A 15,198-nucleotide genomic window follows, 5' to 3' on the forward strand; every position below is an offset into this window, starting at 1 on the left:
TTACACCTATTTTTGAATAAGAGAGCTTAAGTAACATTACTGTAGTAACTCCATAACCATAGTAAAGTTGTAGTGCTCCTTTTGAAGGAAACCTATTTTGATAAATATCTCAAGTTCAGAGAGCCTAAATTTTCTACCGTATCAGTGTGACATTAGAGTGAATGAAAACCAAGGGGATAAACCTCAGTCCTCTGCATTAAAAAAAAAAAAACAAAACAATAGAAATCACCTGTTGTCACTATAGTATGCATTCACATTCAAGTATGAAAAATACCACACAGAAAACAAAAACATTTTTAAAAAAAGATTTAAGATCATAAATAGGTCATTGTTGTCACAACACATTTCAGAATTGAGAAAAACATTTTGGCTTTTTAGAAAAGATTTTTTTTATCAATTCCCTCATCATTAAAAGGACTTGTACATTTTACAATTTCCAGTCTCCTAAGGCACAATATTTTATCAGAATGTCAATATCATCACCCTGCTATAGCAGGAATAAGAGGCAAGGTATTAGCACTAAGAAAAACAGCAAATTTTATGGACAAAATCATCAGTCATTTAAGAAAAGGGGGAAAGAAACAAACTAATGATCATTTTAGTTAAGACCCAGTGTTGTTATATAGGGCTTTGTGTTAAAAATTTTTGTTTAATCAAAGTATTTTAACTCAGATTTAATTCACCACAGAGGAGCTATGAGAGAAGAATGGGACTGGTAAAATACAGTATACTTTCTTTAAAAAGATTTGGAAGGAAAAAAATCAACTTAGAATAGCATATGGGGCAAACATCAAATGGAACCCGGATCAGAGGCCTAGTTTATTCCTAGTCTTCAGGCAGATCCAGAAAAGAAGACTAGGTAAACCTAATACCTAGGTACATACTATGAAGCTTCTGTTCCTTAATCACATGGCCCATTCTAGCCTACCCCCTAAACACTGAGCTGTAGTGAAATACTATAATCAGATGCTTAAACTGTTTTCTTTATCCAACCAAGAAGTTCTTTAGGAAATAAGTGTAAAAATTCCTCATTTTAAACTCTACCTTGCTTTATCCTCTGTGATACCAACTGAACTTTAAAGGTTTGTATGTACAATATGGTGATTTAGTGTTACTTTTAAAAGAAAAAACCCACAGAGTTAGTGATTGTCCACAGATGAAACATCGGATGAGGTTCATGACTGAAATCAATCATGGAGTGTTAGTCAATTGTAAACGCTGGAAAGTTAAGACCGGGAAATGTGCATATCAGACACATTAGAGTATAACAGGAGAGGAAGAAGGGAAGCCTCTTTGTCATTCCAATTCTGATAAGGTACATGGTCTTCGAAATTCTTGTCCACGTTCATGGAGCCACTTATTAGATACTGTGAGAGAAAAAAAATATATTAATATTCTCTACTATCTAACTAGTTTAACAAAGTTTCTATATGAGCTAAAAGTTTAAGACCAAATAAGATGAAGGCAGATGGTACTTAGGCACTTTTTTAAAAGCTTCCCTAAATGCTGGACACACATTTGAGAGTCTATGTATGTGCACTTCCTAAAGTAACTGATGTTCAATCAAAGGCTTGAAATGAAAACACAATTGGAATTAAGATGTAGGTACAGACAGAACATTGTTTTACCTGTTTGCAAAATACGATCTCTAATAGAGACATTTTAAAAATGATTGTAGAATTGTTCCTGTAGAGTGGAGGCTTTGTGTTCAATCACTATTATGTGCTCATTAAGTTTCCTTGATTCCAAGATACTGCTTTTCAATGTACCTCAAATGGAATTTTCTACTCCTCCTATATCCTAGAGCCCAATCAGTGGCATCAATGCGTACAAAATACCTAAACTAGGACCCCTAATTACTCTTTTATCTTAACTCCTGTCTCCAATCTTTTATTAATCAAACCCTGTCACTCTTCCTTGTATATCTCTTCAATCTCTTTACTCTCCAACAGTTTTGCTGCTGCCTTAGACAAGGGAAAAGAGCCTTCTAAACTGATCTCCCAGTCACTAGTCTCTCTTCATTCTAGTCCAGTGATTCTCAAACATTATCATCATCAGGGGAGATTTTTAAAATTCTAATGATCAGGTGTCACTCCTTAGTCCTGCTATGTCTGATATGGTAGCCACTAGACACATGTGGCTACTAAGTACTTGAAAGGCGGCTAGTGACACATACTGGAATGGATTTACAGGGTTAAGTAATATGTATTAAAATAACTTCACCTGTTTCTATTTTGCTTTAATGTGGCCGGTCATGCTAGCATGACCCTGAGTGTGTCTCTAGCCTCACATGAGTCCTGGCCCCGGTCTCTAACAGGCCTGGAAAACATACTGCTCTTAGCTTCAAGACCAAACTTCAAAATTAAGCTTTGAAGAAGCCTCCCCCAAATATAAGGAGTCACCATCTGTTTACATCACTGTATTAGTGGGTACACTATTCTAATTTATCCATTAGCATGTCTCAGTCAGAGACGATTGTAAACTCCTTGAGGGAAAGATACTGTCTTATTCAAGTGGGAATACTGTTAAAATCTGTCATCAGAATTCTGAGCTGTTGAAACCAAATATATTAAGATCAGAAACTGGCTTGGCTGAATCCCTTTCAATGTTAGGAGAAATCACAAGAGAATATAGGAAATATTTACCCCATTTGTTTCCCACTAGCACTGGACAGGCTGCATGCCGTGTACTATAATCTCCTTCTCCACTGGCAAACAGATTATACCAGAAAACAGCAGTTCCCTGTGGAGAATAATACAAAATTATCTCTAAATATCAGGTTATCACTGGAACCCATTTTAGGAATGAAAACTTTTAAGTACTAATCCTTGGTTGTTCATTACCTCTTTTTGGGGCACCTGGGTAGCTCAGTCGTTAAGCACCCCTGGAACCCATTTTAGGAATGAAAACTTTTAAGTACTAATCCTTGGTTGTTCATTACCTCTAGGTAATCATAAAAATATTCAAAATTTTGGGGCACCTGGGTGGCTCAGTCGTTAAGCAACTGCCTTCGGCTCGGGTCATGATCCAGGGTCCTGGGATCCAGCCCCACAGTGGGCTCTCTGCTCAGCGGAAAGCCTGCTTCTCCCTCTCCCACTCCCCTTGCTTGTGTTCCCTCTTTTGCTGTCTCTCTGTCAAATAAAATCTTAAAAAAAAATTTAAAATTTTACCTGGTATACCTAGTAAGTAAATTTTACCTAGTAAGGATTATCTCTATCTTTAAAAATGGAGTTAATTAAACCATGAAATTGAGGTGCATCTCCTCCTCAGGGAAAAAACAGACCCACAAAATTTAACAAACGAATCAAGTTTACCTTTTTGGGCCAAACACTAGCTCCTACTTCAGGGAAAACAGTGGCTCCTCCTGCTGACACATCACTCATCTGTAAGAATTCCAGAGTATTATCAGAAGCACTGGTATAATAAAGTTAAATATGCCATTGTGAGGAAGATAGGATACTGCACAGAATATGAGAATATCTGGACTTATACCTAACATAGATAGGTTTGTGCATGCTACTCAGTTTTTAAACAAAATGCTGTTTAGGTTTACATACTAAGTAAAAAAATAAAAAGCAAAGAAATGATACAGTCAGGAAAGGTGATAAGGATATCTTTTATGTCTTATAGCTAGAGGTAAAAAGATTATTTAAAACCAATACACCAAGTAATACAGGGGTATAATTATGCATTTATTGCACTAAAGTATAACCTCCATGGGGACAGGACTTTTCATTTGTTCACTGCTGAGCTTTAGTGTCTACAGTAGTAATAGTAGGTGCTCCTAACTAGGTATTTACCCAAGGAATATGAAAACACTAATTCAAAAGGATATATGTACCCCTATGTTTATTACAGCATTATTTACAATAGCTAAATTATGGAAGAAGCCCAAGTATCCACTGAAAGATTAATGGATAAAGAAGATGTGATGTATATATGCACAATGGAATATTATTCAGCCATAAAAAAGAATGAAACCTTGCCATTTGCAATGACATGGACAGAGCCAGAGAGTATTATGCTAAGCAAAGTAAGTCAGAGACAGACAAATACCATATGATTTCACTCATATTTGGAATTTAAGAAACAAAACAAAGGGGGAAAAAAAGAGAGAAACCAAGAAATAAACTCTTAACTATAGAGAACACACTGATGGTTACCAGACGGGAAGTCAGGGGTGGATGGGTTAAAGAGGTGATGGGGATTAAGGAGTGCACTTGTGATGAGCACCGGGTAATGTACGGAAGTGGTGAATCACTAACTTGTACACCTGAAACTAGTATCACACTGTATGTCAACTGTACTGGAATTAAAATCTTAACAATTTTAAAATGTAACCTAGAATAAAAACACAAATCTTCCAAATTGAGGAAGCACATGCACAAAATGAGACAAAGGAAACACAGATCATAAAGACTGTACCAAAAAGCAAAACCCAACTGTTGCTACATCCAAGAGTCACATCTAAAACAAGGGACTTAAACACTGAAAACAAAAAGATTTGCCAGGCAAATGTTATATCAAAGAAAACAGTTTGATCTTAATGCTTTTATTTTGATTTAAACTGTGCCTAATATTAAGTGAGATAAATAAGGGTATTTTACTATGATAAATACAGCATCAGTAGCAAAGCGCTATCAGCTCTGTAAGCAATGAAAAAACAATGAAAAAGTGCTAAATGGCCCATCTAGGAACAGTATTTAAACAATGGGGGGGCATGAATTACTAATCTAATCAAAATGCTATATAATTAAAGAACATATTAGTAATTAACATAAAATCTAATGGTCAAATCTAATATTCATGGATATTGGACCAAGTAATACAGCATCAATATTCATAAAAGAAAAAAAATGTCTCTTAAACATCAGAAAAGATGACCAACCTCTCTAATAAGAGAAATGCAAATTAAAGCCACAAAAACTGCTAGTCTAATAAGTGAAAGATGTACAGATCAAAGTCTGACAAACATCACACTTAAAGGTGGGATATAAATTGGTACAATAATGGAAGTTCACCTCTAAAAAGTATACAAGATTTCACAGCATGAATTTTGTATAATGTATCAAGCTTCTCCCCTGGTTTTCCCTTTGTGGTAATTCTCTCTCATCTTTAACTTAGTTATATTACAGTACTTAAATCTTTTTGGAAACAGATAAAGTTGTAAGAGGGGAGGGTGGGAGAATAATAAGGTAGGAAGGTGAGAAGGTAGGTTGAATAGAGGGAAAGCGGAAGGGAGGAAATAGAGTAAAAGACACACAGGGAAGGTGAAGGGAGCAATGAAGAAAGAAAATGAGACTGAGCAGAGATACACGGATTTTGGTAGAGAGTGAGAATAAAACAGCAAAGAGATGCCATTTTCCTATCATTCAAATGGGGACAGGATAGAAAGTGTAATGAAATAAGCAAAATTTAAGTCTAGATATAAAATACATTTTTTAAGTTAACAAAGGTTACTACTGTAGATTATATTTTCCAAATATTATACCAATATGCCCTGACCTACATGTTTTTTTACATGACACCAATATTCTTATCGAGTGGTAGAGTTTATGTCCTCTCCCCCTGAACCTTGGCAAATCTTTGTAATTGCCTTGATTAATAAAATGCAGAAGTGACATTGACTTCTGAGGGTAGGTAATGAAAATGCCATGCATTTCAGCCTTGCTTTTTGTGGAGACATGAGCTCTTGTAATCCAGTCACCATGCTGGGAGGAAGCCCAGACCACATGCAGGTATTCTGGCCAAAGCCAGTCTCAACCTCAGCCTTCAAAATGACCCCAGTTCCAGTCATCCTCTGACTGCAAATGCATGAAAGATCCACAGCAAGAACCAGGAGTGAAGCCCGCTCAACCTCACAACCAAGAGAGATAGAAACCTGGAACACTACATCAAAAACTAACGATGTACTGTTAGTGACTAACATAACATAATAAAAAAGTTATTTTAATCCATTCAGTTTTGTGGTGATTTGTGGTTATTTGTTATGCAGCAGTAGAGAACTGGAGCAAATATTATGACCAAAGTTAAGACTGTTCAGTTCATATACCTAAACATATAGAAAAAATTAAAAAATACCATACTGTTTGAAACTTTAATAAACAATGTGAAAATGGTTAGTTACTCTTAATGGGGCTGCCAAGGTGCTATAATGTGCTATTATCTTGATCTAGCTGCTGCTTACACCAGATGTGTTCACTGTGAAAATTTATGAAGTTAAATACTTATGATTTGTATACTTTTTCTGATATATATCATCAAAAAAATTCAAAATATACAGAGGTACTTATATATGCATATTAACAGTCCATACTCCAAAATATCAACAATGATTATCTCCAAGTATAGAGACTGTTAGTAATTTCAGCATTCTTATTAATCTGAAAAAGTTGCAAAAAAAAAACCCTCCACTTACTCAGTTGTAAAAGCTTTAAATTAGAATGTTAAATAAGGTCTAAGGAAAACAAACATCTGAACACATCAAAATAAATGTCATGTAATAAAATCCCATCTTAAAATAAAAATTTTAGCTGTAACTTACATAAAACAGCCATGTAGCAATTCTATTTCCTGTCCCCAGCTCTTTGAAAGCATCTGGTTCATCTTTCTGTGAATAAAACACAATGAAATTCAGTAATGCAAATTATCTAGTGGCACCTAAACACCAGTAATATGCTAAAGGATATGCCTAACCCCAAAAGGTTCATTTATAATGTCTGGTGCACAATATATAGCAGTCACTTAAATACTTGTTGGATTTCAATTCAGCTTGTACAGTGAATACTTTTGGTAAGACCATTGCAGGCAAAAAACCCCCACATTTATTAGCCTAAATAACGAAAACCAATATCTACTATCTACAGATTATTAATAAAATTCATGCCTATAGTTTTGCTTCCAAAAAGACAGAGCCTCATAGCTACATTTATGAACTCTGTTCTCTGTGGGTAAAAAGTTTATTTTGAGATTTACTTTGAACTCATTATCCATTCAAATGTTTACTGTGACTATGCTTGTCATTCTTTTAGACAGTCAGCACTTTAATCTGGCTGGAGAATTCACATCTGGCTATTTAAATCTAAATTAGGGGTGTCTGCACGGCTTGGTCCGATAAATGTATGCCTTAGCTCAGGTCATGATCTCAGGGTCCTGGGATCGAGCCCTGTGTCGGGCTCCCTGCTCAGCAAGGAGTCTGCTTCTCCCCTCTCCCTCTGCCTCTGCCCCTACCCCCTGCTCGTTCTCTGTCTCAAATAAATAAATAAAATCTTTTTTTAAAAATCTAAATCAAAATACAATACAGTCTCTTGGCAGTTATCCCAGGAAAATGAAAACGGATTTTTCACACAGAAATTTACACACATCTTTATGTGTGACAGCCCCAAACTGGAAACTACCCTAACATCCTTCAAAGGATGAGTGACTAAACAAACTGAGGTGTGTCCATACCATAAAATAGTACTCAGCAATAAAAAAGGAACACACTGTTACATTCTGTAAGAACATGAACCTCAAGGGAATTATGCTGAGTGAAAAGAGAAGATCTCAAAAGGATACATACTGCATACAAGTCTATGTGCAGCTACAGAGCAGTACTATGAGGGAGTCTGGCAGCGATGGTGCACTTATGCACCCTGACTGTGGTGGTAGTTTCACAAAGCTACACATGTAATAAAACTGCATAGACACACACACACCCAAATTAGTGTAAATGTAACTGGTGAAATATGAATAAGCTCGGTGGCTTGTGCCAATGCCTATTTCTTGGTTTTGATAATGTGCTACAGTAATGGAAGATGTTAACAGTGGGGGAGGCTGAGGGAACGGTTCACGGGACCTCCCGGTACATTTCTTCACAACTTCCTAAGAATCTGTAATGATTTCTAAAAAAAAAAACTAAGAAAAAAATTTAGTTGCACTAATATCAGGACTTGAATTATCCTCTTTCACATCATCCAAGACTCTCAGACATTTTTCAATAATTGAAGAAACTAAAAATATATTCTTTGCTGGCCTACACAGAAGAGTCTAGGGTTCTGGGATTTAAGATGGTCAAGGGCTATAACACAATAAAAGCTGTGTTTTCTTTCAAAAGAATATACTCATTTTAAAATGGTAATAGATCAATAAATTTATTAAAGTACCTGAGGCAGTTTAGTTCTTAGAATTCATTTAATTAAAAAAAAAAAAAGCATTTAATTTTTAAAAAATACTTCTCCCTGAATTTATTTTAATTTTTTTTTTTTAAGATTTTATTTATTTATTTGACAGAGAGTATGCATGTGCACAATCAGGGGAGCTGCAGAGGGAGAGTGAGAAACAGGCTCCTCACCAAGCAGGGAGCCTGACGTGGGGCTCAATCCCAGGACCTCGGGATCATGACCTGAGCCAAAGGCAGACGCTTAACCTACCGAGCCACCCAGGCACCCCTAGAATTCAGGTAATTATGATAAAGCTTAATTAAGATTTGATAATGTATAATTTATAGCTTAATGTGAAAAAAGTTACACCTTTTTAGCAAACTGCTTCGATATTATTTATTCTCCAGTGTCTCTACATCTATTTTGTATTTATCTTCCTATCTCTCAGCATATTCTTGTAATTTCTTCAGATTTATCAGCTAATTTACTAATTCACTTCAACTGTCTCTAACCTGTTTTAATTTATCCAAACTTTAAATTTCAACAATTACTTTTTTCTACCTAGAGCTTCCATTTGTTTTTCAAATGTTAAATCATTTTGAAAGTTTATTAATTTTTATCCTTTAATTTTTAGAAATATTATACAGTTATTTTATATTCTGTATCTGATAACTACCTAACATCCTGGGGGCATCTAAATGTGTGGGTTGTTTCAGTCTCACCAATGGTGTCTTATTACCAGTTAGTAATTTCTAATCAGTTCCTGTTTGGCTGACCTTAATCTTTAAAATTCCTGAGGTGTTAGAATGAGGATGCCTGTTTTCTGCCAGGTACCAAGGAGCACTACCTAACTGAAAAACTTTAATTTCTCCTCTTCCAGGGTAGTGAAAATTCAAATCCAAGGTTCATGTGGGAGCAGGCCTATGCTTTCAAACTTCCAGAAAAGGCTCTCATACACATTACATCCCCACCAAGGTGATGACAGGCAACTCCCCTTAAGGCTCCTAACTCAAAGTAGATTATTTTCAGGCTATTCGTTCTCTGAGGGTGTAATCCTTTTGGAGATTCAGGTTTTATGCATGGGTCTCTCAGGTTCAGTAGCCTGCACAGTGGTAGGTTCTCTCACAGAGCTGTTAGTCCCCAAAGCTCTATATTCCTGGAGGCACATGCTTTCAGCTTCAGCTTTTCTGCCACCCCCTTTAACTCTAATTTTAGTTTCTAAGTTTTCCTTGTTCATTTTGCCTTTGGGAATTTCCTTTACTTTCTTCCAGGCTCAGCAATGCATTTAAAAGTATCTAATTTTTTTTTACTGTGTATCTAAGGGTTTTTTACTGCTAAAAAGGTTTTATAGGGTATCTATTCCACCATGCTTCCACAAATTGCAAACAGACTATAAATTTTTAATACTAAAATAACAGAATTAACACGTCATGCCTGAGTTTCAGCAGAACTCCTACCGTCCCCATTTTTTTTTTAAGATTTTATTTATTCCTTTGAGACACAGAGATACAGAGAGAGAAAGAGAGAGAGAAAGCATGAGCAGGGAGAGAGGCAGAGGGAGAGGGAGAAGCAGGCTCCTCGCTGAGCCAGGAGCCCGATGTGGGGCTCGATCCCAGGACCCTGGGATCATGACCTGAGCCGAAGGCAGACGCTTTACCATCTGAGCCACCCAGGCGCCCCCTTCCCGATTTTTTTTTACTTACCCGTGCAAAATCAAAATGGGGTTCATACTGTCCTCCAACTCCATAATTTGCTACCTGAAGGAGAGGAACAAAGTATGTGTTAAAAAGAATCAAGACTACTATTCAAAAAATTTGTAAGTCCTATTTTGGTGTCTTATATGTCATGGTTATGTAGTCCTAGAGAAATAAGAAGCAAAGCAGTTTAAATCAATGAGAGTTCCTAAGGAACCAAGGACAAAAATCTAAGGACAGCTACTATATGATTATTTTAGAACCTTAGTTAATATGTTTTTCTTTAGCAAATGTTTCGGGTACATGTTTTCCTCTAATACATAACTTAAACTAAAATTTGAGTTAGAATTTTTAAATTAGGGCACCTGGGTGGCTCAGTTGGTTAAGCGACTGCCTTCGGCTCAGGTCATGATCCTGGAGTCCCGGGATCGAGTCCCACATCGGGCTCCCTGCTCGGCAGGGGGTCTGCTTCTCCCTCTGACCCTCTTCCCTCTTGTGCTCTCTCTCATTCTCTCTCTCTCAAATAAATAAATAAAATCTTTTGAAAAAAAAATTTTTAAATTAAAATGTTATAATTTTCTAGAATCAGGGTTTTGAGATTTCTTTTTTTTTTTAAGATTTTATTTATTTATTTGACAGAGAGACACACAGCGAGAGAGGGAACACAAGCAGGGGAAGTGGGAGAGGGAGAAGCAGGATTCCCGCAGAGCAGGGAGCCTGACGTGGGGCTTGATCCCAGGACCCCGGGATCATGACCCGAGCCGAAGGCAGATGCCCAACGACTGAGCCACCCAGGCGCCCCAGGGTTTTGAGATTTCTATTATTAATTTTTACTAAACATTTTCCTTTGTAATTTAAATCAAGACTCATGTTTTCCAAAGCCCCAAATGCTGGGAAACTCCCAATCTATTTTAATAAAATCTCCTCCTACATATTTTTTTTTACCCTAAGGTAAAAGAGGGAGGAAGTTAACATGAAACTTAATTATTCCTGCTGGAGGGCCCTAACAATTTCAGTTGATAATGACAATCTCAGTGTGAAGCAGCAAAAGGAAGTAAGAAAAGTATCTCTAAGTTCTAGTCTTCTCAGTTATAATATATGTAACTTTCAGTACAATCTCAGTTTTCTTATTTATAAACTAAGGAGAATGATACCTTCCTGAACTCCTTCCTTGCATCCCAATATGACAAAATGAAAGGAGAATGTAATTGAAAGAGCGCTGCTGATGAAATGAAAGAACATAATTAAGAGAGTGCTGCCCACAGCCTGGCTGAGATACAGCACAGAAGAGGCAGCTGGAAAAACGTGTGGGGTATACAGGAGGATTTACTAATCTCAGAGCACGTGCTGGACGGACAGGGATTTGGGGGACACTTCTCTAAGAACAAAATAGCTAGAAGGTGTCATTTCCCTTCCTTGTTCCCCCAGCCTAGATATGCAGAGACCTGTGGGAACCTGGGCAGCAGAACACTCTCCTGCTCACAGTGAGAGCCCTGGCTCCACATTCTTCCGCACACACGCCCCCTCCCATCCCAGGCAGCTTCAGGTCTTTCTCACACAGCAGATCTGCATGAACCTTACTAACTGCAAACCTCCTCCTTCCCTAGCTCTTCTATGGACCCACCCCTCCATTCCAGCCTGGGCAGTTTTCCCAGGGGCTGGAAGCCCTCACCTGCAGAAACCTGTGCAGATCTTGCTAGCACCATGAGCCCCAGCTCTCTCCAATACACTCTTAGCCAGAGTCCATCCAAAAGAGTGCCACAAGCCTAGAAGTGTGCAAGTAGCCCTGCCAGGGGCCTCCACCACTCCAAAGTGACTCCTGCCCTGGGGAGAGGTGAAGATAAATACATGCACCTGTCAGATTGTGGCCCAGCAGGGGGCCAGTCTGATTGCAGGCTCCACCCTCCAACAAAAGCTTCTCAGGGCAAAACACAGGGAAAGCACCCGGCAGTTCAGTTCTATTGAATTTTTGGCAAACATCTGATCTGACTCAGTTTTAGCCTACAGTGGCCCCAGACTGGCCCACTAACAACACAGGGACCAAAACCTGCTCACAACAGGCAAGGAGAGTCATTACAGACAACCGGACTAAAGGCAAACTTGGCTCAGCAGCAACAGTAGGGTGCATGCAACATACAGAGGAGATACCCTTGAAGCACTGGGTTCTGGTGAACAGGGGACATTGCACTGCAGGGCACTACAGGACCTCTTCTTCATAAAGCCACTACTTTCAAGAGCAGGAGACACAGTTGACTTACCTGACACATAGAAACAAACACAGAGAGTTAGACAAAATAAGGGGACAGAGGACTATGACCCCAAATGAAAGATCAGGACAAAATTACAAGAGACCTAAGTGAAACAGAGGTAAGTAATATACCTGATAGAGAATTTAAAGTAATAGTCATAAAGATACTCACTGGACTTGAGAACAAAGTGAAGGACCTCAATGAGACCCTCAACAAAGAGATAGAAAACATAAAAAAGAACCAGTCAGAGTTGAACAACTCAATAACTGAAATTAAAAATACACTAGAGGGAATAAATAGAACAGAGGAAGTAGAACAGAGTAAAGGAAAGCAGTCAAGTTGAACAGGAAAGAGAAAAAAAGATAATAAATGAAAACAGACTAAGAGAACTCAGTGACACCATCAAATGTAGTAATATTTGCATTACACAGATTCTAGAAGGAAAAGAGAAAGAAAAGGAAGCAGAAAATTTGAAGAAATAATAGCTGAAAAGTTCCCAAATCTGGGGAAAGAAACAGAAATCCAGCTCCAGGAGGTACAGAGAATCCCCAACAAAATCAACATTAAAGTCCACATCAAGACACAAAGTAATTAAAATGGCAGAAAGCAGTGATAGCAAATTTTAAAAGCAGCAAAAGAAAATAGACTACTATATGCATATGATGTTATATATAAACCTCATGGTAGCCATAAACCAAAAACTGGTAATAAATGTGCAAAAAAATAAAGAGAAAGGAATTCAAGTGTATCACTAAAGAAAGCCAGCAAAACATGAGAGAAGAGAACAAGAAAAAAAGGAAGAAGAACTACAAAAGCAACCATAAAACAAGTAACAAAATGACAATAAGTACATACCTATCAATAATTAATGTAAATGGACTAATAAGCACTCCAATCAAAAAACAGGGTGACAAAATGGATAAAAAAGGCAAGACACATCTATATGCTACCTACAAGAGAGTCATTTCAGACCTAAAGACACATGCAGATTGAAAGTGAAGGGATTTTGTAAAAGCATTTATCCTGCAAGTGGAAGTGAAAAGAAAGCCAGGATAGCAATACTTATACTGGACAAAACAGATTTTAAAACAAAGACTGTAACAAAAGACAAAGAAGGACACTATATAATCATAAAGGGGACAATCCAACAAGAAGATATAACAATTGTAAACATTTATGCACCCAATATGGGAGCACCCAAATACATAAAACAGCTAATAACAAACAAAGGGGGGTGCCTGTGTGGCTCAGTCGGTTAAGCGTCTGCCTTTGGCTCAGGTCATGATCTTGGAGTCCTGAGATTGAGCCCTGTGTCGGGCTCCCTGCTCAGCAGGGAGTCTGCTTCTCCCTCTCTCTGCCCCTCCCTTCACTCCTGCTCTCCCTTGCTCACTCTCTCAAATAAATAAAAATCTTAAAAAAAGAAATCATAAAGGAAATAATTGGTAATGTTACAATAATACCAGGGGACTTTAACACTCACACCAATAGATCAAACAAAAAAAATCAATAAGAAAAGAGTGGCTTTGGATGACACACTGGACCAGACGGATCTAGTAAGATATACTCAGAATATCCCACCCTAAAACAGCAGAATATACATTCACGTGCACATGGACCATTCTCCAGAACAGGTCACATATCAGGTCACAAAACAAGTCTCAACAAATTAAAAAGATTAAAATCATACCAAATATCTTTTTTGACCACAATGCTATGAAACTAGAAATCAACCACAAGAAAAAACTGGAAAGGACACAAATACATGGAGGTTAAATAACATGCTACTAAACAATAATGGGCCAACCAAGAAATCATTAAAAAAAAAAGTACATGGAAACAAATGAAAATGGTCCAAAATCTTTGGGATGCAGCAAAACCTGTCCTTCTAGGAAGGAAGTTTATAGCAACGCAGGCCTACCTCAAAAACAAGAAAAATCTCAAATATACAACCTAACGTTACACCTAAGAGAGCTAGAAAAAGAATAAACAAAACCCCAAACCAGTAGGAAGATGAAAATAATAAAGATTAGAGCAGAAATAAATGAAATAGAAACTACAAAAACAGATCAATGAAACCAGGAGCTGATTCTTTGAAAAGATCAATAAAATTGATAAGCCTCTACCCAGACTCATCAAAAAAAAAAAAAAAAGGAATCAAATAAAAACAGAAATCAAAGAGGAGAAATAACAGTCGACACCAAAGAAATACAAAGAATTGTAAGACAATATTAGGAAAAATTATATACCAACAAATTGGACAACCTAGGAAAAAATGGGTAAGTTCCTAGAAACATATTAACCTCCTAAAACCAAATCAGGAAGAAACAGAAAATAGAGACTGATTTGGCAATGAAATTGAATCAGTAATCAAAAACTCGCAACAAACACATCTTCAAGACCAGATGGCTTCACAGGTAAATTCTATCAAATATTTAAAGAAGAGTTATACGTATTCTCGAACTATTCCAAAAATAGAAGAGGAAGGAAAGCTTCCAAATACATTCTATGAGGCCAGCATTACCCTGATACCAAAACCAGATAAGACACTACACAAGAGAAAACTACAGGCCAATACCTCTGATGAACACAAAAATCTTCAACAAAATATCAGAAAACCAAGTTCAACAATACATTAAAAAACTCATTCAACATGGGGCGCCTGGGTGGCTCAGTAAGCACCGGCTCTTGATTTCAGCTCAGGTCATGATCTCAGAGTCCTGGGACTGAGTCCCATGTTGGGCTCCGTGCTTAGAGGGAGTCTGCTTGACTCTCCCTATACCCCTGCTCCTCCTCTTGCTCTCTCTCTCTCAAAATAAATAAATAATCTTTAAAAAAAATACAACTCATTCACCATGATCAAGTGGGATTTATTCCTGGTATGCAAGGGTGGTTCAATATTTGCAAAACAATCACTGTGATATTGTCACATCAATAAGATAAAGGATAAAAATCATGTGATTATTTCAATAGATTCAGAAAAAGCATTTCACAAAGTATAACATTCATTCATGATAGAAACCTTCAACAAAGGAGGTTTAGAGGGAACACAGTAACATAATAAAGGCCATATATGAAAAACAGCTACTCAAATGAGGAAAAACAGAACTTTTCCCC

General features: G+C 37.3%; 1 protein-coding gene across 5 annotated transcripts in view; it reads right to left on the reverse strand.

Moving 5' to 3' along the window:
- Positions 1-290: 290 nt before the first annotated feature.
- The window catches only part of P4HA1 (prolyl 4-hydroxylase subunit alpha 1), an 81,700-nt gene continuing 66,792 nt past the window's right edge, over positions 291-15,198 (reverse strand). For all 5 annotated transcript variants that reach the window (XM_035021449.1, XM_035021444.1, XM_035021453.1 and 2 more), the window contains exons 11-15: positions 9,845-9,898; positions 6,545-6,610; positions 3,315-3,383; positions 2,646-2,742; positions 291-1,367 (exon numbers count right to left, since the gene is read on the reverse strand). In XM_035021449.1, the coding sequence (XP_034877340.1) occupies positions 1,297-1,367; positions 2,646-2,742; positions 3,315-3,383; positions 6,545-6,610; positions 9,845-9,898 (357 nt within the window). In that variant the 3' untranslated portion in view covers positions 291-1,296. The remainder of the gene's footprint in view (positions 1,368-2,645; positions 2,743-3,314; positions 3,384-6,544; positions 6,611-9,844; positions 9,899-15,198) is intronic.

This window comes from Mirounga leonina, unplaced genomic scaffold (assembly GCF_011800145.1).
Source record: "Mirounga leonina isolate KUSES-001 unplaced genomic scaffold, KU_Mleo_1.0 Mir_114, whole genome shotgun sequence".
NCBI classification, from domain to species: Eukaryota; Metazoa; Chordata; class Mammalia; order Carnivora; family Phocidae; genus Mirounga; species Mirounga leonina.